The sequence below is a fragment of the Mobula birostris genome, chromosome 18 (assembly GCF_030028105.1).
Source record: "Mobula birostris isolate sMobBir1 chromosome 18, sMobBir1.hap1, whole genome shotgun sequence".
In the NCBI taxonomy this organism is placed as follows: domain Eukaryota; kingdom Metazoa; phylum Chordata; class Chondrichthyes; order Myliobatiformes; family Myliobatidae; genus Mobula; species Mobula birostris.
In genome coordinates, this window is record NC_092387.1 from 2438825 (window position 1) to 2463458 (window position 24634).

Consider the following 24634-nt stretch of genomic DNA (forward strand, 5'->3'; position numbering starts at 1 on the left):
TGTTTCTCCAACCTCTGAATCCCACCCCCTCCCCTCTCCCTGTGACTCCAACCTCCCTATCTCACCTTTCCCCACTCCCTGTGACTCCAACCTCCCTATCACAGCCCCTCCCCTCTCCCTGTGACTCCAACTTCCCTATCCCACCCCCTCCCCACTCCCTGTGACTCCAACCTCCCTATCCCACAACCCTCCCCTCTCCCTGTGACTCCAACCTCCCTATCTCACTCCCTCTCCTCTCCGTAACTCCAACCTCCCTATCTCTCCCCCCCTCCCCACTCCCTGTGACTCCAACCTCCCTATCTCACCCCGTCCCCACTCCTGGTGACTACAACCTCCCTATCTCACCCCACCCCCCTCCCTGTGACTCCAACCTCCCTATCTCTCCCTCTCCCCACTCCCTGTGACTTCAACCTCCCTATCTCACCCCCTCCCCACTCCCTGTGACTCCAAACTCCCTATCACACTCACCCTCCCCACTCCCTGTGACACCAACCTCCCTATCTCACCCCTCCCCTCTCCCTGTGACTCCAACCTTCCAAACCCACCCTCTCCCCACTCCGTGTGACTCCAAACTCCCTATCTCACCCCCTCCACTCTCCCTGTGACTCCAACCTCCCAATCCCACCCACTACCCCACTCCCTGTGACTCCAAACTCCCTATCTCACCCCCTCCACTCTCCCTGTGACTCCAACCTCCCAATCCACCCTCTCCCCACTCCATATGACTCCAAACTCCCTATCTCACCCCCTCCACTCTCCCTGTGATTCCAACCTCCCTATCCCACCCCCTCCACACTCCCTGTGACTCCAACCTCCCAATTCCACCCCCTCCCCTCTCCCTGTGACTCCAACCTCCCTATCTCACCGCCCTCCCCACTCCCTGTGACTCCAACCTCCCTATCTCACCCCCTCCCCACTCCCGGTGACTGCAACCTCCCTATCTCACCCCCTCGCCCCTCCCTGTGACTCCAAACTCCCTATCTCACCATCTCCCCACTCCCTGTGACACCAACCTCCCTATCACACTCACCCTCCCCACTCCCTGTGACTCCAACATCCCTATCTCACCTCCTCCGCACTCCCTGTGACTCCAACCTCCCAATTCCACCCCCTCCCCTCTCCCGGTGACTGCAACCTCCCTATCTCACATCCTCCTGACTCCCTGTGACTCCAACCTCCCAATCCCACCCTCTCCCCACTCCCTGTGACTCTAAACTCCCTATCTCACCCCCTCCCCACTCCCTGTGACTCCAACCTCCCAATCCCACCCACTACCCCACTCCCTGTGACTCCAACCTCCCTATCCCACACCCCTCCCCTCTCCCTGTGATCCCAACCTCCCTATCTCACTCCCTCGCCTCTCCGTGACTCCAACCTCCCTATCTCACCCCCCTCCCCACTCCCTGTGACACCAACCTCCCTATCTCCCCCCTCCCCACTCCCGGTGCCTGCAACATCCCTATCCAACTCCCTCCCCACTCCCTGTGACTCCAAACTCCCTATCACACTCACCTTCCCCACTCCCTGTGACACCAACCTCCCTATCTTACCCCTCCCCTCTCCCTGTGACTCCAACCTTCCAAACCCACCCTCTCCCCACTCCGTGTGACTCCAAACTCCCTATCTCACCCCCTCCACTCTCCCTGTGACTCCAACCTCCCAATTCCACCCCCTCCCCTCTCCCTGTGACTCCAACCTCCCTATCTCACCGCCCTCCCCACTCCCTGTGACTCCAACCTCCCTATCTCACCCCCTCCCCACTCCCGGTGACTGCAACCTCCCTATCTCACCCCCTCGCCCCTCCCTGTGACTCCAAACTCCCTATCTCACCATCTCCCCACTCCCTGTGACACCAACCTCCCTATCACAACATCCTTCCCACTCCCTGTGACACCAACCTCCCTATCACACTCACCCTCCCCACTCCCTGTGACTCCAACATCCCTATCTCACCTCCTCCGCACTCCCTGTGACTCCAACCTCCCAATTCCACCCCCTCCCCTCTCCCGGTGACTGCAACCTCCCTATCTCACATCCTCCTGACTCCCTGTGACTCCAACCTCCCAATCCCACCCTCTCCCACTCCCTGTGACTCTAAACTCCCTATCTCACCCCCTCCCCACTCCCTGTGACTCCAACCTCCCAATCCCACCCACTACCCCACTCCCTGTGACTCCAACCTCCCTATCCCACACCCCTCCCCTCTCCCTGTGATCCCAACCTCCCTATCTCACTCCCTCGCCTCTCCGTGACTCCAACCTCCCTATCTCACCCCCCTCCCCACTCCCTGTGACACCAACCTCCCTATCTCCCCCCTCCCCACTCCCGGTGCCTGCAACATCCCTATCCAACCCCCCTCCCCACTCCCTGTGACTCCAAACTCCCTATCTCACCCCCTCCACTCTCCCTGTGACTCCAACCTCCCTATCCCACCGCCTCCACACTCCCTGTGACTCCAACCTCCCTATCTCACCCCCTCCCCACTCCCGGTGACTGCAACCTCCCTATCTCACCCCCTCGCCCCTCCCTGTGACTCCAAACTCCCTATCTCACCATCTCCCCACTCCCTGTGACACCAACCTCCCTATCACACATCCTTCCCACTCCCTGTGACACCAACCTCCCTATCACACTCACCCTCCCCACTCCCTGTGACTCCAACCTCCCTATCCCACCCCCCTCCCCACTCCCTGTGACACCAACCTCCCTATCTCACTCCCTCTCCTCTCCATGACTCCAACCTCCGTATCACATCCATTCCCTCTCCCTGTGACACCAACATCCCTATCTCACCCCTCCGCCTCTCTGTGACTCCAACCTCCCTATCCCAACCCCTCCCCTCTCCCTGTGACTCCAACCTCCCTATCTCACACCCTCCCCACTCCCTGTGACTCCAACCTCCCAATCCCCTCCCCACTCCCTGTGACTCCAACCTCCCTATCCCATCCCCTCCCCACTCCCTGTGACACCAACCTCCCTATCTCACACCCTTCCCACTCCCTGTGACACCAACCTCCCTATCCCAACCCCTCCCCTCTCCCTGTGACTCCAACCTCCCTATCTCACACCCTCCCCACTCCTGTGACTCCAACCTCCCAATCCCCTCCCCACTCCCTGTGACTCCAACCTCCCTATCCCATCCCCTCCCCACTCCCTGTGACACCAACCTCCCTATCTCACACCCTTCCCACTCCCTGTGACACCAACCTCCCTATCTCACCCCCTCCCCTCTCCCTGTGACTCCAACCTCCCTATCCCACCCGCTCCTCCTCCCTGTGACTTGAACCTCCCTATCCCACCCCCATCCCTCTCCCTGTGACTCCAACCTCACTATCTCACACCCTCCCGACTCCCTGTGACTCCAACCTCCCAATCCCACCCTCTCCCCACTCCGTGTGACTCCAAACTCCCTATCTCACCCCCTCCACTCTCCTGTGACTCCAACCTCCCTATCCCACCCGCCTCCCCACTCTCTGTGAAACCAAATTCCCTATCTCAACCCCTCCCCACTCCCTGTAACACCAACTTCCATATCCCACCCCGTCCCCACTCCCTGTGACTCCAACCTCCCTATCACACACACCATCCACACTCCCTGTGACTCCACCCTCCCTATCTCACCCCCTCCTCACTCCCTCTGACTCCAACCTCCTAAACCCACCCCCTACCCACTCCCTGTGACTCCAACCTCCCCATCCCACACTCCTCCCCTCTCCCTGTGACTCCAACCTCCCTATCTCACTCTCTCTCCTCTCCGTGACTCCAACGTCCCTATCTCACCCCCCTCCACACTCCCTATGACTCTAACCTCCCTGTCCCACCCCCTACCCACTCCCTGTGACTCCAACCTCCCAATGACACCCCCACCCCTCTCCCTGTGAGTCCAACTTCCCTATCTCACCCTCTCCCCACTCTCTTTGACGTCAACCTCCCTATCTCACCCCCTCCCCACTCCCTGTGACTCCAACCTCCATATCCCACCCCCCTCCCCTCTCCCTGTGACTCTAACCTCCCTATCACACCCCCTCCCCTCTCCCTGTAACTCCAACTTCCCTATCCCGCACCACTCCCCTCTCCCTGTGACTCCAACCTCCCTATCTCACTCCCTCTCCTCTCCATGACTCCAACCTCCGTATCACATCCCCTCCCCTCTCCCTGTGACACCAACATCCCTATCTCACCCTCCCCCTCCCTGTGACACCAACCTCCCAATCCCACCCCCGACCCACTCCCTGTGACTCCAACCTCCCTATCTCACCCCCTCCCCACTTGCTGTTTCTCCAACCTCCCAATCCCACCCCCTCCCCTCTCCCTGTGACTCCAACTTCCCTATCCCACCCCCTCCCCACTTGCTGTTTATCCAACCTCCCTATGACACACCCTCCCTTCTGCCTGTGACTCCAACTTCCCTATCCCACCCCCTTCCCCTCTCCCTGTGACTCCAACCTCCCTATCTCCCCCCTCCCCACTCACTGTGACTCCAACCTCCCTATCACACTCACCCTCCCTACTCCTTGTGACACCAACCTCCCTATCCTCACCCCTCCCCTCTCCCTGTAACTCCAGCCTCGCAATCCCACCCTCTCCCCAATCCGTGTGACTCCAAACTCCCTATCTCAGCCCCTCCACTCTCCCTGTGACTCCAACCTCCCTATCCCACCCCCTCCACACTCCCTGTGACTCCAACCTCCCTATCTCACATCTCTCCCCTCTCCCTGTGACTCCAACCTCCCTATCCCATCCCTTCCCCCTCTCTCTGTGACACCAACCTCCCTATCCCACCCCCTCCCCTCTCCCTGTGACTCAACCTCCCTATCCCACCCCCACCCCTCTCCCTGTGACTCCAACCTCCCTATCTCACACCCTCCCCACTCCCTGTGACTCCAACCTCCCTATCTCACACCCTCCCCACTCCCTGTGACTCCAACCTCCCAATCCCACCCTCTGCCCACTCCGTGTGACTCCAAACTCCCTATCTCACCCCCTCCACTCTGCCTATGACTCCAACCTCCGTATCTCACACCTTTCCCCACTCCCTGTGACACCAACCTCCCAATCTCAACCCCTTCCCACTCCCTGTGACTCCAACATCCCTATCCCATCCCCTCCCCTCTCCCTGTCACTCCAAATTCCCTATCTCAACCCCTCCCCACTCCCTGTGACTCCAACCTCGCTATCCCACGATCTCCCCACTCCCTGTGACATCAACCTCCCTATCTCACCCCCTCCCCACTCCCTGTGACTCCAACCTCCATATCCCACCCCCCTCCCCTCTCCCTGTGACTCTAACCTCCCTATCACACCCCCACCCCTCTCCCTGTGACTCCAACATCCGATCTCACCCCCCTCCCCACTCCCTGTGACTCCAACCTCCATATCCCACCCCCCTCCCCACTCCCTGTGACACCAACCTCCCTATCTCACTCCCTCTCCTCTCCATGACTCCAACCTCCGTATCACATCCACTCCCCTCTCCATGTGACACCAACATCCCTATCTCACCCCTCCGCCTCTCTGTGACTCCAACCTCCCTATCCCAACCCCTCCCCTCTCCCTGTGACTCCAACCTCCCTATCTCACACCCTCCCCACTCCCTGTGACTCCAACCTCCCAATCCCCTCCCCACTCCCTGTGACTCCAACCTCCCTATCCCATCCCCTCCCCACTCCCTGTGACACCAACCTCCCTATCTCACACCCTTCCCACTCCCTGTGACACCAACCTCCCTATCTCACCCCCTCCCCTCTCCCTGTGACTCCAACCTCCCTATCCCACCCGCTCCCCCTCCCTGTGACTTCAACCTCCCTATCCCACCCCCATCCCTCTCCCTGTGACTTCAACCTCCCTATCTCACACCCTCCCGACTCCCTGTGACTCCAACCTCCCAATCCCACCCTCTCCCCCACTCCGTGTGACTCCAAACTCCCTATCTCACCCCCTCCACTCTCCCTGTGACTCCAACCTCCCTATCCCCACCCCCTCCCCACTCTCTGTGAAACCAAATTCCCTATCTCAACCCCTCCCCACTCCCTGTGACGCCAACCTCGCTATCCCACCCCCTCTCCACTCCCTGTAACACCAACTTCCATATCCCACCCCGTCCCCTCCCCTCTCCCTGTGACTCCAACCTCCCTATCTCACACCCTCCCCACTCCCTGTGACTCCAACCTCCCAATCCCCTCCCCACTCCCTGTGACTCCAACCTCCTATCCCATCCCCTCCCCACTCCCTGTGACACCAACCTCCCTATCTCACACCCTTCCCACTCCCTGTGACACCAACCTCCCTATCTCACCCCCCTCCCCTCTCCCTGTGACTCCAACCTCCCTATCCCACCCGCTCCCCCTCCCTGTGACTTCAACCTCCCTATCCCACCCCCATCCCTCTCCCTGTGACTCCAACCTCCCTATCCCACCCCCTCCCCTCTCCTGTGACTCCAACCTCCCTATCCCACCCCCACCCCTCTCCCTGTGACTCCAACCTCCCTATCTCACACCCCTCCCCACTCCCTGTGACTCCAACCTCCCTATCTCACACCCTCCCCACTCCCTGTGACTCCAACCTCCCAATCCCACCCTCTGCCCACTCCGTGTGACTCCAAACTCCCTATCTCACCCCCTCCACTCTGCCTATGACTCCAACCTCCGTATCTCACACCTTTCCCCACTCCCTGTGACACCAACCTCCCAATCTCAACCCCTTCCCACTCCCTGTGACTCCAACATCCCTATCCCATCCCCTCCCCACTCTCTGTGACACCAACTTCCCTATCCCACTCCCTGTGACTCCAACCTCCCTATCCCGCCCCCCTCCCCTCTCCCTGTCACTCCAAATTCCCTATCTCAACCCCTCCCCACTCCCTGTGACTCCAACCTCGCTATCCCACGATCTCCCCACTCCTGTGACATCAACCTCCCTATCTCACCCCCCTCCCCACTCCCTGTGACTCCAACCTCCATATCCCACCCCCCTCCCCCTCTCCCTGTGACTCTAACCTCCCTATCACACCCCCACCCCTCTCCCTGTGACTCCAACATCCCGATCTCACCCCCTCCCCACTCCCTGTGACTCCAACCTCCATATCCCACCCCCCTCCCCACTCCCTGTGACACCAACCTCCCTATCTCACTCCCTCTCCTCTCCATGACTCCAACCTCCGTATCACATCCACTCCCCTCTCCATGTGACACCAACATCCCTATCTCACCCCTCCGCCTCTCTGTGACTCCAACCTCCCTATCCCAACCCCTCCCCTCTCCCTGTGACTCCAACCTCCCTATCTCACACCCTCCCCACTCCCTGTGACTCCAACCTCCCAATCCCCTCCCCACTCCCTGTGACTCCAACCTCCCTATCCCATCCCCTCCCCACTCCCTGTGACACCAACCTCCCTATCTCACACCCTTCCCACTCCCTGTGACACCAACCTCCCTATCTCACCCCCTCCCCTCTCCCTGTGACTCAACCTCCCTATCCCACCCGCTCCCCCCTCCCTGTGACTTCAACCTCCCTATCCACCCCCATCCTCTCCCTGTGACTTCAACCTCCCTATCTCACACCCTCCCGACTCCCTGTGACTCCAACCTCCCAATCCCACCCTCTCCCCACTCCGTGTGACTCCAAACTCCCTATCTCACCCCCTCCACTCTCCCTGTGACTCCAACCTCCCTATCCCACCCCCTCCCCACTCTCTGTGAAACCAAATTCCCTATCTCAACCCCTCCCCACTCCCTGTGACGCCAACACCTCGCTATCCCACCCCCTCTCCACTCCCTGTAACACCAACTTCCATATCCCACCCCGTCCCCACTCCCTGTGACTCCAACCTCCCTATCACACACACCATCCACACTCTCCGTGACTCCAACGTCCCTATCTCACCCCCCTCCACACTCCCTATGACTCTAACCTCCCTGTCCCACCCCCTACCCACTCCCTGTGACTCCAACCTCCCAATGACACCCCCACCCCTCTCCCTGTGAGTCCAACTTCCCTATCTCACCCTCTCCCCACTCTCTTTGACGTCAACCTCCCTATCTCACCCCCCTCCCCACTCCCTGTGACTCCAACCTCCATATCCCACCCCCCTCCCCTCTCCCTGTGACTCTAACCTCCCTATCACACCCCCTCCCCTCTCCCTGTGACTCCAACTTCCCTATCCCGCACCACTCCCCTCTCCCTGTGACTCCAACCTCCCTATCTCACTCCCTCTCCACTCACTGTGACTCCAACCTCCCTATCACACTCACCCTCCCCTACTCCTTGTGACACCAACCTCCCTATCTCACCCCTCCCCTCTCCCTGTAACTCCAGCCTCGCAATCCCACCCTCTCCCCAATCCGTGTGACTCCAAACTCCCTATCTCAGCCCCTCCACTCTCCCTGTGACTCCAACCTCCCTATCCCACCCCCTCCACACTCCCTGTGACTCCAACCTCCCTATCTCACATCTCTCCCCTCTCCCTGTGACTCCAACCTCCCTATCCCACATCTCTCCCCTCTCCCTGTGACTCCAACCTCCCTATCCCATCCCTTCCCCTCTCTCTGTGACACCAACCTCCCTATCCCACCCCCTCCCCTCTCCCTGTGACTCCAACCTCCCTATCCCACCCCCACCCCTCTCCCTGTGACTCCAACCTCCCTATCTCACACCCTCCCCACTCCCTGTGACTCCAACCTCCCTATCTCACACCCTCCCCACTCCCTGTGACTCCAACCTCCCAATCCCACCCTCTGCCCACTCCGTGTGACTCCAAACTCCCTATCTCACCCCCTCCACTCTGCCTATGACTCCAACCTCCCTATCTCACACCTTTCCCCACTCCCTGTGACACCAACCTCCCAATCTCAACCCCTTCCCACTCCCTGTGACTCCAACATCCCTATCCCATCCCCTCCCCACTCTCTGTGACACCAACTTCCCTATCCCACTCCCTGTGACTCCAACCTCCCTATCCCGCCCCCTCCCCTCTCCCTGTCACTCCAAATTCCCTATCTCAACCCCTCCCCACTCCCTGTGACTCCAACCTCGCTATCCCACGATCTCCCCACTCCCTGTGACATCAACCTCCCTATCTCACCCCCTCCCCACTCCCTGTGACTCCAACCTCCATATCCCACCCCCTCCCCTCTCCCTGTGACTCTAACCTCCCTATCACACCCCCTCCCCTCTCCCTGTGACTCCAACTTCCCGATCTCACCCCCTCCCCACTCCCTGTGACTCCAACCTCCATATCCCACCCCCCTCCCCACTCCCTGTGACACCAACCTCCCTATCTCACTCCCTCTCCTCTCCATGACTCCAACCTCCGTATCACATCCATTCCCCTCTCCCTGTGACACCAACATCCCTATCTCACCCCTCCGCCTCTCTGTGACTCCAACCTCCCTATCCCAACTCCTCTCCACTCCCTGTGACTCCAACCTCCCTATCACATCCCCTCCCCTCTCCCTATGACTCCAACCTCCCTATCCTACCCCCTCCCCTTTCCCTGTGACTCCAACCTCCCTATCCCACCCCCTCCCCTTTCCCTGTGACTCCAACCTCCCTATCCCACCCCCTCCCCACTCCCTGTGACTCCAACCTCCCCATCTCACCCCCTCCCCACTCACTGTGACTCCAACCTCCCTATCCCACCCCCTCCTCACTCCCTGTGACTCCAACCTCCCTATCCCACTACCTTCCCACTCCTTGTGACACCAACTACCCTATCCCACCCCCTCCCCACTCCCTGTGACTCCAACCTCCCTATCACACACCCCTCCCCTCTCCCTGTGACTCCAACCTCCCTATCTCACTCCCTCTTCTCTCTGTGACTCCAACCTTCCTATCTCACCCCCCTCCCCACTCCCTGTGACACCAACCTCCCTATCCCATCCCCTCTCCACTCCCTGTGACTCCAACCTTCCTATCTCAACCCCTTCCCACTCCCTGTGACTCCAACCTCCCTATCCCACCCCCTCCCCACTGTCTGTGAAACCAAATTCCCTATCTCAACCCCTCCCCACTCCCTGTGACGCCAACCTCGCTATCCCACCCCCTCTCCACTCCCTGTGACACCAACTTCCATATCCCACCCCGTCCCCACTCCCTGTGACTCCAAACTCCCTATCTCACCTCCTGCCCACTCCCTGTGACTCCAACCTCCCTATCCCACCCCCTCCCCACTGTCTGTGAAACCAAATTCCCTATCTCAACCCCTCCCCACTCCCTGTGACGCCAACCTCGCTATCCCACCCCCTCTCCACTCCCTGTGACACCAACTTCCATATCCCACCCCGTCCCCACTCCCTGTGACTCCAAACTCCCTATCTCACCTCCTGCCCACTCCCTGTGACTCCAACCTCCCAATGATACCCCCTCCCCTCTCCCTGTGAGTCCAACTTCCCTATCTCACCCTCTCCCCATTCCCTTTGACGTCAACCTCCCTATCTCACCCCCTCCCCACTCCCTGTGACTCCAACCTCCATATCCCACCCCCCTCCCCTCTCCCTGTGACTCTAACCTCCCTATCACACCCCCTCCCCTCTCCCTGTGACTCCAACTTCCCTATCCCGCACCACTCCCCTCTCCCTGTGACTCCAACCTCCCTATGCACCCCCTCCCCACTCTCTGTGACACCAACTTCCCTATCCCACCCCCTCCCCTCTCCGTGTGATTCCAACCTCCCTATCCCGCCCCCTCCCCTCTCCCTGTCACTCCAAATTCCCTATCTCAACCCCTTCCCACTCCCTGTGACATCAACTTCCCTATCCCACCCCCTCCCCACTCCCTGTGACTCCAACCTCCCTATGCACCCCCTCCCCACTCTCTGTGGCACCAACTTCCCTATCCCACCCCCTCCCCACTCCCTGTGACTCCACCCTCCCTATCTCACCCCCTCCCCACTCCATGTGACTCCAACCTCCCTATCCCACTCCCTCTCCTCTCCGTGACTCCAACCTCCCTATCTCACCCCCTCCCCCCTCCCTGTGACTCCAACCTCCCTATCTCACCCTCTCCCCACTCCCTGTTACACCAACCTCCCTATCTCACCCCCTCCGCATGCCCTGTGATTCCAACCTCCCTATCACACTCACCCTCTCCACTCATTGTGGCACCAACCTCCCTATCTCACCCCTCCCCTCTCCCTGTGACTCCAACCTCCCAATCCCACCCACTCCCCACTCCGTGTGACTCCAAACTCCCTATCTCACCCCCTCCACTCTCCCTGTGACTCCAACCTCCCTATCCCACCCCCTCCACACTCCCTGTGACTTCAACCTCCCTATCCCACCCCCTCCCCTCTCCCTGTGACTCCAACCTCCCTATCCCACCCCCTCCCCTCTCCCTGTGACTCCAACCACCCTATCTCACCCCCTCCACTCTCTCTGTGACTCCAACCTCACTATCTCACACCTCTCCACACTCCCTGTGACTCCAACCTCCCTATCTCACACCTCTCCCCACTCCCTGTGACTCCAACCTCCCTATCACACCCCCTCCCCACTCCCTGTGACTCCAACCTCCCTATCCTGCCCCCTCCCCTCTCCCTGTCACTCCAAATTCCCTATCTCATACCCTCTCCACTCCCTGTGACTCCAACCTCCCTATCCCATGCTCTCCCCACTCCCTGTGACACCAACTTCCCTATCCCACCCCCTCCCCACTCCCTGTGACTCCAACCTCCCCATCTCACCCCCTCTCCACTCCCTGTGACTCCAACCTCCCTATCCCACCCCCTCCCCTCTCCCTGTGACTCCAACCTCCCTATCACACCGCCTCCCCTCTCCTGTGACTCCATCCTCCCTATCTCACCCTCTCCCCACTCCCTTTGACGCCAACCTCCCTATCTCACCCCCTCCCCACTCCCTGTGAGTCCAACCTCCCTATCCCACCCCCCTCCCCTCTCCCTATGACTCCAACCTCCCTATATCACCCTCCTCCCCACTCCCTGTGACTGCAACCTCCCTATCTCACCCCCTCCCCACTCCCTGTGACTCCAACCTCCCTATCCCACTCCCTCTCCTCTCCGTGACTCCAACCTCCCTCCTCCCTGTGACTCCAACCTCCCTATCTCACCTCCTCCCCACTCCCTGTTTCTCCAACCTCCCAATCCCACCCCCTCACCTCTCCCTGTGACTCCAACATCCCTATCACACCCCCTCCCCTCTCCCTGTGACACCAACCTCCTTATCTCACCTTTCCCCACTCCCTGTGACTCCAACCTCCCTATCACACCCCCTCCCCTCTCCCTGTGACTCTAACTTCCCTATCCCACCCCCTCCCCACTCCCTGTGACTCCAACCTCCCTATCTCACCCCCCTCCCCACTCCCTGTGACTCCAACCTCCCTATCTCACCCCCTCCCCACTCCCTGTGACTGCAATCTCCCTATCCCACCTCCTCCCCACTCCCTGTGACTCCAACCTCCCTATCCCACTCCCTCTCCTCTCCGTGACACCAACTTCCCTATCCCACCCCCTCCCCACTCCCTGTGACTACAACCTCCCTATCCCACCCCCTCCCCACTCCCTGTGACTCCAACCTCCCCATCTCACACCCTCCCCACTCCCTGTGACTCCAACCTCCCTATCCCACACTCTGCCCTCTCCCTGTGACTCCAACCTCCCTATCTCACTACCTTCCCACTCCTTGTGACACCAACTTCCCTATCCCACCCCCTCCCGACTCCCTGTGACTCCAACCTCCCTATCACATCCCCTCCCCACTGCCTGTGACTCCAACCTCCCTATCTCACCCCCTCCCCTCTCCCTGTGACTCCAACCTCCCTATCCCACCCATTCCACACTCCCTGTGACTCCAACCTCCCTATTCCATCCCCTCCCCACTCCCTGTGACTCCAACGTCCCTATCTCACTCCCTCTCCTCTCCGTGACTCCAACCTCCCTATCTCACCCCCCTCCCCACTCCCTGTGACTCCAACCTCCCTATCACACCCCCTCCCCACTCCCTGTGACTCCAACCTCCCTATCCCACACCTCTCCCCTCTCCCTGTGACTCTAAATTCCCTATATCACCCTCCTCCCCACTCCCTGTGACTCCATCCTCCCTATCTCACCCCCTCCCCACTCCCTGTGACTGCAACCTCCCTATCCCACCCCCTCCCCACTCCCTGTGACTCCAACCTCCCTATCCCACTCCCTCTCCTCTCCGTGACTCCAACCTCCCTCCTCCCTGTGACTCCAACCTCCCAATCCCACCCCCTACCCACTCGCTGTGACTCCAACCTCCCTATCTCACCCCCTCCCCACTCCCTGTTTCTCCAACCTCCCAATCCCACCCCCTCACCTCTCCCTGTGACTCCAACCTCCCTATCACACCCCCTCCCCTCTCCCTGTGACTCCAACCTCCCTATCTCACCCTTTCCCCACTCCCTGTGACACCAACCTCCTTATCTCACCTTTCCCCACTCCCTGTGACTCCAACCTCCTTATCACACCCCCTCCCCTCTCCCTGTGACTCTAACTTCCCTATCCCACACCCCTCCCCACTCCCTGTGACTCCAACCTCCCTATCTCACCCCCTCCCCACTCCCTGTGACTGCAACCTCCCTATCCCACCTCATCCCCACTCCCTGTGACTCCAACCTCCCTATCCCACTCCCTCTCCTCTCCGTGACACCAACTTCCCTATCCCACCCCCTCCCCACTCCCTGTGACTCCAACCTCCCTATCTCACCCCCACTCCCTGTGACACCAACCTCACTATCTCACCCCCCTCCCCACTCCCTGTGACTGCAACCTCCCTATCTCACCCCCTCCTCACTCCCTGTGACTCCAACCTCCCTATCCCAACCCTCCCCACTCCCTGTGACTCCAACCTCCCTATCTCACCCCCCTCCTCTCTCCCTGTGACTCCAATCTCCCTTTCTCACCCCCCTCCCCACTCCCTGTGACTCCAACCTCCCCATCTTACCCCCTCCCCACTTCCTGTGACTCCAACCTCCCTATCTCACTACCTTCCCACTCCTTGTGACACCAACCTCCCTATCACACCCCCTCCCCACTCCCTGTGACTCCAACCTCCCTATCCCACACCTCTCCCCTCTCCCTGTGACTCTAACCTCCCTATATCACCCTCCTCCCCACTCCCTGTGACTCCATCCTCCCTATCTCACCCCCTCCCCACTCCCTGTGACTGCAACCTCCCTATCCCACCCCCTCCCCACTCCCTGTGACCCCAACCTCCCTATCCCACTCCCTCTCCTCTCCGTGACTCCAACCTCCCTCCTCCCTGTGACTCCAACCTCCCAATCCCACCCCCTACCCACTCGCTGTGACTCCAACCTCCCTATCTCACCCCCTCCCCACTCCCTGTTTCTCCAACCTCCCAATCCCACCCCCTCACCTCTCCCTGTGACTCCAACCTCCCTATCACACCCCCTCCCCTCTCCCTGTGACTCCAACCTCCCTATCTCACCCTTTCCCCACTCCCTGTGACACCAACCTCCTTATCTCACCTTTCCCCACTCCCTGTGACTCCAACCTCCTTATCACACCCCCTCCCCTCTCCCTGTGACTCTAACTTCCCTATCCCACACCCCTCCCCTCTCCCTGTGACTCCAACCTCCCTATCTCACTCCCTCTCCTCTCCGTGACTCCAACCTCACTATCTCACCCCCCTCCCCACTCCCTGTGACTGCAACCTCCCTATCCCACCTCATCCCCACTCCCTGTGACTCCAACCTCCCTATCCCACTCCCTCTCCTCTCCGTGACACCAACTTCCCTATCCCACCCCCTCCCCACTCCCTGTGACTCCAACCTCCCTATCCCACGCTCTCCCCACTCCCTGTGACACCAACTTCCCTATCCCACCCCCTCCCCACTCCCTGTGACTCCAACCTCCCTATCACACTCAGCCTCCACACTCCGTGACTCCACCCTCCCTATCTCACCCCCTCTTCACTCCCTGTGACTCCAACCTCCCTATCCCAACCCTCCCCACTCCCTGTGACTCCAACCTCCCTATCTCACCCCCCTCCTCTCTCCCTGTGACTCCAATCTCCCTTTCTCACCCCCCTCCCCACTCCCTGTGACTCCAACCTCCCCATCTTACCCCCTCCCCACTTCCTGTGACTCCAACCTCCCTATCTCACTACCTTCCCACTCCTCGTGACACCAACTTCCCTATCCCAGCCCCTCCCCACTCCCTGTGACAGCAACCTCCCTACCTCACCCTCCTCCCCACTCCCTGTGACTCCAACCTCCCAATCCCACCCTCTCCCCACTTCCTGTGACTCCAACCTCCCTATCTCACCCCCTCCCCTCTCCCTGTGACTCCAACTTCCCTATCCCACCCCCTCCCCTCTCCCTGTGACTCCAACCTCCCTATCCCACCCTCTCCTGTACAGCTCACCCTTTCCCTATCCTCCTCACCTTCCTGTACCTCTACCCCTCCACCCTATCTTATCACCCAGCCACTCTGACCTTCGATCACCCCCCACACTATCTTTTTGTTCTATCATTCCACAACCTGTCCCCTGCTCGTAACACCCAACTCTCAGTGTTCAAAGTAAAATTTATAATCAGAGCACATACATGTCAGCACATTGATTCTTGTTCCTGCGGGTATACTCCATATCTAACCTTGCTTCCTTCCTTATCTTTGATTGCAGAGGGTGCAGAAAACATCAAAGTCTAAGAAGAAAGTGGTGAGTGTCTGTAAAGAGACGCTGTTCTCCATCTGTCGATGTTAGTGTCGCTGGCCTGTGAGTGCCACGTTTGCAGCTGGTTGCCATGGCAGCGAAACAGGCGACTTTGTGAATCTTCTCCTCTTCTGTCCTCAGGGTGCGGATGGGAGCTGTCAGTCACTGACTGAAGTTGATCTCTTCATTTCCACACAGAGAATTAAAGTTCTAAACGCAGACTCACAGGTAACACTGTACCCGAGGAAATGGGTCTGTGCACTGGAACGTGGTGTGAATGAGGGGCGAGGAATTGGTGACTGAAAGAGGAAAGAAAGAAATTGTGAAGGGAAAGGTGCTAGTGTGGCGGTGAGCGGGGCCAGAGCTGGCTGAATGGTAGGGAGTGAGGGGGGATTGACTGCAGCAGACGGAACAAGAATAAGGTGAGGGAGGAAGGGAAGGAATGAGGTGAGAGAGGGAGGCAGGGAATGAAGTGAGGCAGGGAGAGGAGGGAGAGAGAGAACAAGGTGAGGGAGGGTGGGAACAAGCTGAGAGGGGGAGAGGGTACAAGGTTATACCAGCAGAGGGGACGAGATTTGACGGGTAGTGAGGGAGGGAGGGAACGAGAATAGAGAGGGAGAGAAGGAGGTAACAAGGTGAGACAGGGGGAGGGAGGGAAGGAACGAGGTGAGACGGAGAGGGAGGGATGGAACAAGGTGAGACAGGGGTGGGAGGGAAGGAACGAGGTGAGATAGGGTGGGAGGGAAGGAACAAGGTGAGACAGGGGTGGGAGGGAGGGAACAAGGTGAGACAGGGGTGGGAGGGAGGGAACAGTTGATCAGGGTTTGCTGTTCACTGAGACATTTTGAATGTGACAATGGAGACCGATGGGAAGATGACTCCGAGGGCAAAGGATTAAATAACATTAGACTTGTGGCATTTTTCATCGTCCTGAACCAAGCCCGGCTGGTGACGGCCATCACTGACATCATGTGGAAATCTTTGCATACAACAAGAACCCATGAACTGCAGTGATGTTGGCCAGTTAATTTGCTTAAATGACTGAAGGTTCAATGCTGCCCGGAAAATACACACCTGTCTGCTCGGAGTCATGTGGTCAGAAATGTTATAACCCTTTGGTACATGTGGGCCCTGGATTTAGTGTGTCATCTGAACAACAGACCACTCACACTATCTCAGTACAGGCCCCTTTTTACAAAACTGTAAAAGTTTATTTACACAACAAATACACAAGATATAAACATCAAATATTTACAAGACAGTGAATAAATTCAAATTCAAATGATATTATTACTGTCGAAAACAGTCAATTCCCTTGGGGGGGGGCACCGTTCCCTCAAATGTCCCCTGTACCCACTGGGACCGCATACTCCCTCTCCAAGGACAGCCGGGCACGGACGTGTCCTCAGAAGAGGGCAGGCAGTCGGCCCTGGCAGAGCTCTCGACTGTCCACCGCCTAGACCCATGAATGGCCTTCTAGGCCAGGCCCAGGAGCAAGCCCACCAGGAGATCCTCCTGCTGCCCCACCCCGCTCTGTACTGGGTGCCCGCAGATGAGGAGCGCGAGGCTGAAGTGTAACCTTCAGATACTCAAACGGGCTGCAACCTCTCACACTCCACATAAACCTGGTACACTGACCCCTCCCGGCCACAGAGTGGACAGGTAGACAGGTAGACAGGGTGTCAGTCAACCTGCTTAATGACCTGTTGCTCAGTACAGCCCAATGCAACACGTTTCACCCCAGGTCCCCAATGTACAGGGGAAGCACCCCTGTGTAAAGAGACCTCCACTGGGGACCCCCTCTACCACCAGATGGTAACACGGATCGCCAAGGCAAGTCTGGTTGGCGAGGAAGCTGAGGAAGTGAAAGGTGTGCAGGAGCAGCCCATACGAGAGACGCTTTGGGGAATCATGGAGGGCATGGCGGGCATCCCCACGAGATGGCTTACATTGTGTGGGACGCTCTCCCACGTGGTATCCTGAGGCCTGGGTCCAGCGAGCACTTCTACCCCATCAGGTGGTGGCGCAGTCGGAACCCCTTCACTTCCCTGAGCCCCCACTGTGATGGGATGGGCACCAGTCCCTGTCACAGCTGGAGCACCCTCCCCCACTGGTACAGGAGCACCCTGTCTGGATGAGAATAGACCCTCTACTCTCTACAGCTCTTGGGAAAAGCAAGGCAGTTCCCTCAGAGCACAACTGTCCACTGGAAGGTGCGTGGCCTCCTGCAGGCAGTGCCCCCGATGGAGAAGAGCATCGCCAGCGTGTACCATCTCAAAGAGTGGTCACTGTACAGGTTTCTCCACAGAGTCCTGAGGCAGAGAGCACACACACACCAATACCTGACCATGATTGGAAGAGTCTGGACCACAGCAGAGACCCAGTGCCTCCTATTGCCCTACCAGCCTCTTCTGGTTCTGGAGACAAAAGCAGTGGGCAGGACTAAAACAACCAGCCAGTACCATACTATGGAGGCGACCATGCCTTTCCCTGGTACGAGATTGACCAGCGTCCCAGTCAGACAGAGATTTTGTCTCCAAATCCCTCCAGTTTGCTGGACACACATCCTCTGTCAAGTTCAGGTAAACTCCCAAGTAGAGCAGGTGTGTGGTGCTCCACACAAAGGGTCTCAACTCCTCCAGTAGGGAGCCCGCCTGCCCCGACCAGCCAAGAGCCCCGCGCTCCTCTCCCAGTTGACCTTTGCAGGGACACGGCTGAGAAGATCTGCTGGCAGTCTCGCATCCTCTGCATGTCAGCAGGGTCGGTGACCATGATGAGGACATCATTGGTGTAGGCCAAAAAGACAACCTCCATGTCTTGCTCATGGAGAAACAAACCCTTTAACCCCTTACGGAGAAGGCACAGGAACGGCTCCACTCGAACAGAGTATAAATGTCCCGACATGGAGCACCCCTGATGCACCCCCTCACAAAGCACGAGGGCACTGTCAAGGACCCATTAACCTTAACAAGGCACTCTGCAGCTGTGTACAACAGTCGGACACAGGCAACAAAGGTGGATATTGTTCTGGCTGTGGGTGGACCACTTGAACCAGCACAGAGCCCGGACGGTTTATACTCCACACTGAAAGGTACTGGGCGCCAATTCCTCAGGCAACGGTGATCCCCCTTTTTTGGCAACAGGGCTACAAACTGCTCTGTGCCGAGAGAGGTGCATCTCTCCTGTCACCAGGCTTTCCCCCAATACCCCTGCATAATCAGCCTCTAGGATGTCCCAGGATGCCCGGAGAAACTCAACAGTCAACCCATCTAGCCCCGGGGTCTTGCCGCTCTGCAGCTGGTTGAGGGCACTGGTCAGCTCCACTAAAGATAGAGGTGCATCGAGCCACTCAGCACCCTGAGGACTGACCCTCGGCAAGTCCTCCGACAGAGCCCTCTGTGCGTCCTCACTACACGGGCCCGGTAGGAATAGAGCCATGTAAAAGGAATGGACTTGCAGCACAATTCTCATCGGATCCGTGATGGAGAAGCCATCCTCTGCCAGCAGCTCCACCTCCCCTTCTCGAGAGAGTAGAAGGAAGGCGAGGCATGGTCCAGATCCTGTGGCATTTGGACCAATGACCTCACATAAGCGCCTCAGCATTTCCTTCTTCTTCTGGTACTTACTCCCAGAGGGGCTGGTCCTCATTGATCAACAGTAGGCAAGTCTGCCTCCCCACACGGCCCCTCTACAAAGCTCACCAGCCCGGAGCACGTACGTTCAGGAGATGCCACCCAGCAGAGGGCCTGTACCACAGGCCTATCCTCCAGCACTGAGAGGACATACGCCGTGCATACGGCCTTTACCGGGGGTAAGTCCTCCTCCTCTTGTGACACATCCCCCTGTCATTTCAGGCCACAGATATGCTGAGGCACGCTGACCTCCATTTCAGAGGCCTCCTCAGTGTCTGGCAACACTTCTCCTCTCCGACTTCCCCAGGCTCTTCCTGGGTTTTAGGAGCCACAGGACCTTCTGGGCTTGATTCAACACCACCAACTTCCTCTTTCTCCAGGGGAGAAGCCTTCAGATGCTTTTTCTTCCTTTTGGCCTTCCTGCCCACTCCTCACCATCACCCGCCCAGTGCCTAACCCTGACTTCCACAGGCAGTGGCCCGGGGGGTGGGGGTGGGTGACAGGGAGAGGAACAGCAGGAGGGGAGGTGGGGGAAGGCCCAGCCATATCACCCTGCACCTCCGAGTCAGACTTGGCAGCCTGACAGTTCGGGCAATTCTTCTGAATATGCCCAAACTCTTTACAGGTACGGCACCTGGGGCAGCCCATAGCCCCTGAAAATATACCTGGTCACCCCTTGGCATCTCCAACTCCACTCCAGCTGCATAAGCAGACAGCACTGAAATAAGAAAAGGTGCTCAAAACCCCGCAGAGTTTCCCTGTACTGTGTCGGAGCTGTTTTGGATCTCACCTCACCTATGGAGCGCAAAGAGAGGAAGAGGGCCTTGTCAGGGATGAGGGGGTGGACACCTGCACGAGGGCCAACACCGTTTCCACCTCCTACCCTTAACCCCTAACTCAGGGCCAAAAACACACCCCTCACTGACTTCAAATAGAAAATAAACTTTCCGTTGAAAACCACAGACACAACAACGCCCTCTTGGCCTCCAACAGTCTCCACCATGGTATTTATGGCGGCATTCCCACTAGGCACAGTACCCTGTACAGTCAGTAATTTGAACGGGGGTCGTCTTCGCGAGCTGTAGCTCCTGAGTCCACAGCCTCCGCATACAACTGCGGTGCCAGCCTCCTGGAGCTGCAGCCCGACATGACAGTCCACTACACAGTTAGAAATTTAAAACTTCAACAGCCCCACAGGGATAGTACACTGTCTACACCTAGCAGAACACCAGCAAACTGTCAAAAAGAAAACAGTTCAGAGAGGAGACAGGACGGGAGGGGAAGGCAGGCAAGTCCGTGCTGTGAATAAAGACGTTTCCCCGGGCCAGTCCGTATTTCTGTCGGACGCTCCAAAGTCCAAAGTGCTCTTCACCCAGTTGCCCTGGACTAGGCACTCCAAATGGGAGGGGTTTTCCACTGTCACAAACAAAATAAATCCATCCTCGCTCCCAGCAAAGTTAGACTCAAACCATGACAATCCACCAGCCGTGCCACTACTCAGCCCTGAGAGAGACAGGCTGAAAACTTAGCCAGAGTTCTTCCAGGAAAGGAAACTGCCAAGGTGATATTCCACACTCCCAAAGCCTCTGGCAGTCTCCAAAATTGTTCTTTGGCAATTCTGTAGCAAATTCTCAAATTCTCCTACAGTGTGAACCTCTCTCAGTACACTCTTCCCATGGTGTGACCCTCCCTCAGCTACTGTCCCTCCCACAGTGTGACCCTCCCTCAGTACCACCCCTTTTTTTTACAAAACTATGGAAGTATAGACAACAAATTTGCAAAGTACAAACATGCTGTATTTACAAGACAGTGAATATGAAAATTAAAATATCATTCACAGTGAGACCCTCCCTCAGTTACTGTCCCCTTTTTTGACAAAACTATAAAAGTTTATTTACAACACATATACACAAGGTACAAGACAGTAACGAAAGTCAGATTAAAACATGGTTACTACTGTCTATAAAACAGTTTATACACCGGGGCCCACTGCTCATGGAAGTCCCCCACTGTACCCATCGTCACTGCGTGCTCCCTGTCCTAGGACAGCCGGGCACGAATGTATTCTCGGAAAAGGGGCAGGCAGTCGGGCCCCCACATTGTAAACCCCCCCGCCCCCAGTTACTGCTGCTCCCATAGTACAGAGCCGATTGCACAAGTACATGTCAGGGAAAGCTCACCTGCAGCGGCAGCACAGGCACAGAGCATCAGATAAGCAGCATTGACCAGAAAAAGAAATTATATATACATTTTAAAAACAAATTTATATATACATTTTACAGGAAAGAACACAATTAGAGCAAAAACGTGAACGGAGTCGTGGTGGTGTTGTGATTAAGGTTGAAGGAAGTAGGGGTTCTTCAGGCTTCTGTGGCTCTTGCCAAGTGGGAGCTGTGAGAAGATGGCTCATCTAGGTGGTAGGTGTTGCCACCTTGGGGCAGTGCTTTGTGATGGTGGGGAGAGACCTCCTTCAGGAGTGCTGGTCCCTCACCCTCAGTCTTATGCTCTGACATTGTTGGCCTCTGTCCATTCCAGCCTTCCTCTGAGAGGGCGTGGCCTGAGTGCTGGCCGAGACTGTCGGCTCCTGAATCACCAGACCTGGAGCTGAGGCAGGAACTAGCCTGTTGTTTAACATTCGAAGCAGCCGGCATTTGTGTGTCGGCTGCTGTCCTGTTGCAGAGCCCAGCTGTGCCGTGAGTTGAGATTTCTTCGGCTGTGTCCACGAGTGGATTGACTATGATGTTGTAACACCTCTTCCAGGAGCCAATGATGGACCATGCTCTGCGCACTATCTCCTACATCGCTGACATCGGCAACATTGTGGTTTTGATGGCACGGAGACGGGTGCCACGGGCAACCTCCCAGGACTGTATCGAGACCACCCCAGGGACACAGGAGGCCAAGAAACAGTATAAGATGGTGTGCCATGTGTTTGAGTCGGAGGATGTGAGTACAAGACAGCCCTTCCTCCATTCTTTTTCCCTTGAGAGAGGCAGACCAGGGAGTGGGTGGGGAATTCATGGGATCTCCCTTCCCTCACAGCCTCGAGGCTCGGATCTTGCCATACCTATCAGGATGGTGGTGTGTTCCTGACCACACGATGGACCGGCTTTGAGCTCAGGGGGCACAGTGGGGGATCCCTTGTAGATTTTAAGGATTAAACCAGCAGGCATTAAGTTCAATTTCTGCAGCCTTTCACCCGTTGAAAAGTCTTGTGCATCTGTATAGCATTTGAGTAATTAACAAAGGATTTGTTATTGTGGGTATATTGGTGTGTGAGTGACGGAGTTTACAGGCCATCTTCTGTGAGGTTGCTGTTCATTAACATCCTTGTCCACTGCAGGCACAGCTCATTGCTCAATCTATTGGACAGGCCTTTAGTGTAGCCTACCAAGAATTCCTGCGAGCCAATGGCATTAATCCTGAGGACCTCAGCCAGAAGGAATATAGTGACATTATCAACACCCAGGAGATGTACAACGATGACCTTATCCACTACTCCAACTCAGCCAACTGCAAGGAGGTTTGTGTGACGTGATCCTCCTCAACCATGATAACCCACTCCCCAAGAAACACAGCTTCCATCCGCAGACATTCAGCCCTTGTCCTCACCTTTGGTTACCATCTTCAAACACAAGTCGCCCAATCTCTCCCCTGCCCAGTCTACACCTGCTTACTTCTTCACTCCTCTCTCCCCCTAAACACTCTCCCCATGCCCACAGCATGCACCATAATACTCCACTCCCCCTCCCCCACCCTGGCCAAATGCAGACAGTTCCTCCTCTCCACCAGACACGGCTCCTGACTCTGGATTTCCTTGTATTCAGACGCAGAAATTTTGCTGGATAGTGCGTTGACACGGTTGTAACTGACGTGACATATTCCTGTCCTGCTCCTGATGCTTTTTCCTTTTGTCTTGTTGGTTTTGTTAGCTACATGTTGAGAAGCTGAAGGGGGAAATCTTCGGGGTGGTGATTGTGGAGTCAGGGTGGGGCTCAATCCTCCCCACCGTCATCCTAGCAAACATGATGAACGGAGGGCCGGCTGCTCGCTCGGGGAAGCTGAGCGTTGGAGACCAGATCATGTCCATCAACGGTACCAGCCTAGTGGGGCTGCCTCTCGCCACCTGTCAGGGAATAATCAAGGTAGGAGCTGTAGCCCATACACTGATGTTTTACTGGTCTCAAGGTCCAGAGAGGAGAGGGTGCAGAATCTCTGGTATGGGTGCCTTCCCTGGTCACGCACTGAGCTCTTCCCACCCTGTAACTGAGGCTAGAATGTTCCCAGCTCCTGTCTGTATGGCAGCTTGGAGTGAGTGACCCCTGCACGGCATGTAACCGTGTCCAAATTCGCACACTTACACACACCAAACACTACTGGTTTACACTACGCTCTGCATCCAGTCTCACAGTGATACACTGTGACACAGTGACACACGCTCCCAGTGATACTGTGACATAGTGATACATTCTCTCAGTGAACACAAAATAATCTGCAGATGCTGGGGTCAAAGCAACACTCACAACACACTGGCGTAAACGCAAAATAATCTGCAGATATTCCTTGTTATTCCCTCCCCCTCCCTTCCTCTATCCCTATGTCACTCTGCCCCCTCCCCCAGCTGCCTATCACCTCCCTCATGGTTCCACCTCCTTCTACTACCCATTGTGTTTTCCCCTATTCCTTCTTCACCTTTCCTGCCTATCCCCTCCCTGCCTCCCCTCCCCTACCCCTTTATCTTTCCCCTTACTGGTTTTTCACCTGGAACCTACCAGCCTTCTCCTTCCCACCCACCCCCACCCCACCTTCTTTATAGGGCCTCTGCCCCTTCCCCCTACAGTCCTGACGAAGGGTTCCGGCCCGAAACGTCGACCAATCTTTTCCACGGATGCTGCCCAACCTGCTGAGTTCCTCCAGCGTGTTGTGAGTGTCACTCTGTCAGTGATACTGTGACATACTGATAAACAGTGCTCCACACACTCTAAAAGTGATACTGTAACATAGTGATACACTCACAGTGATACACGGTGCTCCACACACACTCTCTCAGTGATACTGTAACATAGTGATACACAGTGCTCCACGCACTCTAAAAGTGATACTGTGACATAGTGATACACTCTGTGATACTGTGACACAGTGATACACTGCTCCACACACACTCTCCCAGTGATACTGTGACATACTGATACATTCTGTGATACTGTGACACAGTGATACACTGTGCTCCACACACACTCTCACAGTGATACTGTGACATAATGATACACTCTCAGTGATACTGTGACATAGTGATACACTCTCTTAGTGATACTGTAACATAGTGATACACAGTGCTCCACGCACTCTAAAAGT

General features: G+C 57.1%; 1 protein-coding gene across 3 annotated transcripts in view; it reads left to right on the top strand.

Annotated features, from left to right (window-relative positions):
* Positions 1-24634, top strand: part of apba2b (amyloid beta (A4) precursor protein-binding, family A, member 2b) — a 167282-nt gene that overhangs the window by 136533 nt on the left and 6115 nt on the right. For all 3 annotated transcript variants that reach the window (XR_011889584.1, XM_072281920.1, XM_072281921.1), the window contains exons 6-10: positions 15618-15653; positions 15789-15875; positions 22040-22225; positions 22623-22802; positions 23212-23424. Coding sequence is in view for 2 of the 3 variants with exons in the window: in XM_072281920.1 (XP_072138021.1) it covers positions 15618-15653; positions 15789-15875; positions 22040-22225; positions 22623-22802; positions 23212-23424 (702 nt within the window). In the remaining variant the exon portion in view is untranslated. The remainder of the gene's footprint in view (positions 1-15617; positions 15654-15788; positions 15876-22039; positions 22226-22622; positions 22803-23211; positions 23425-24634) is intronic.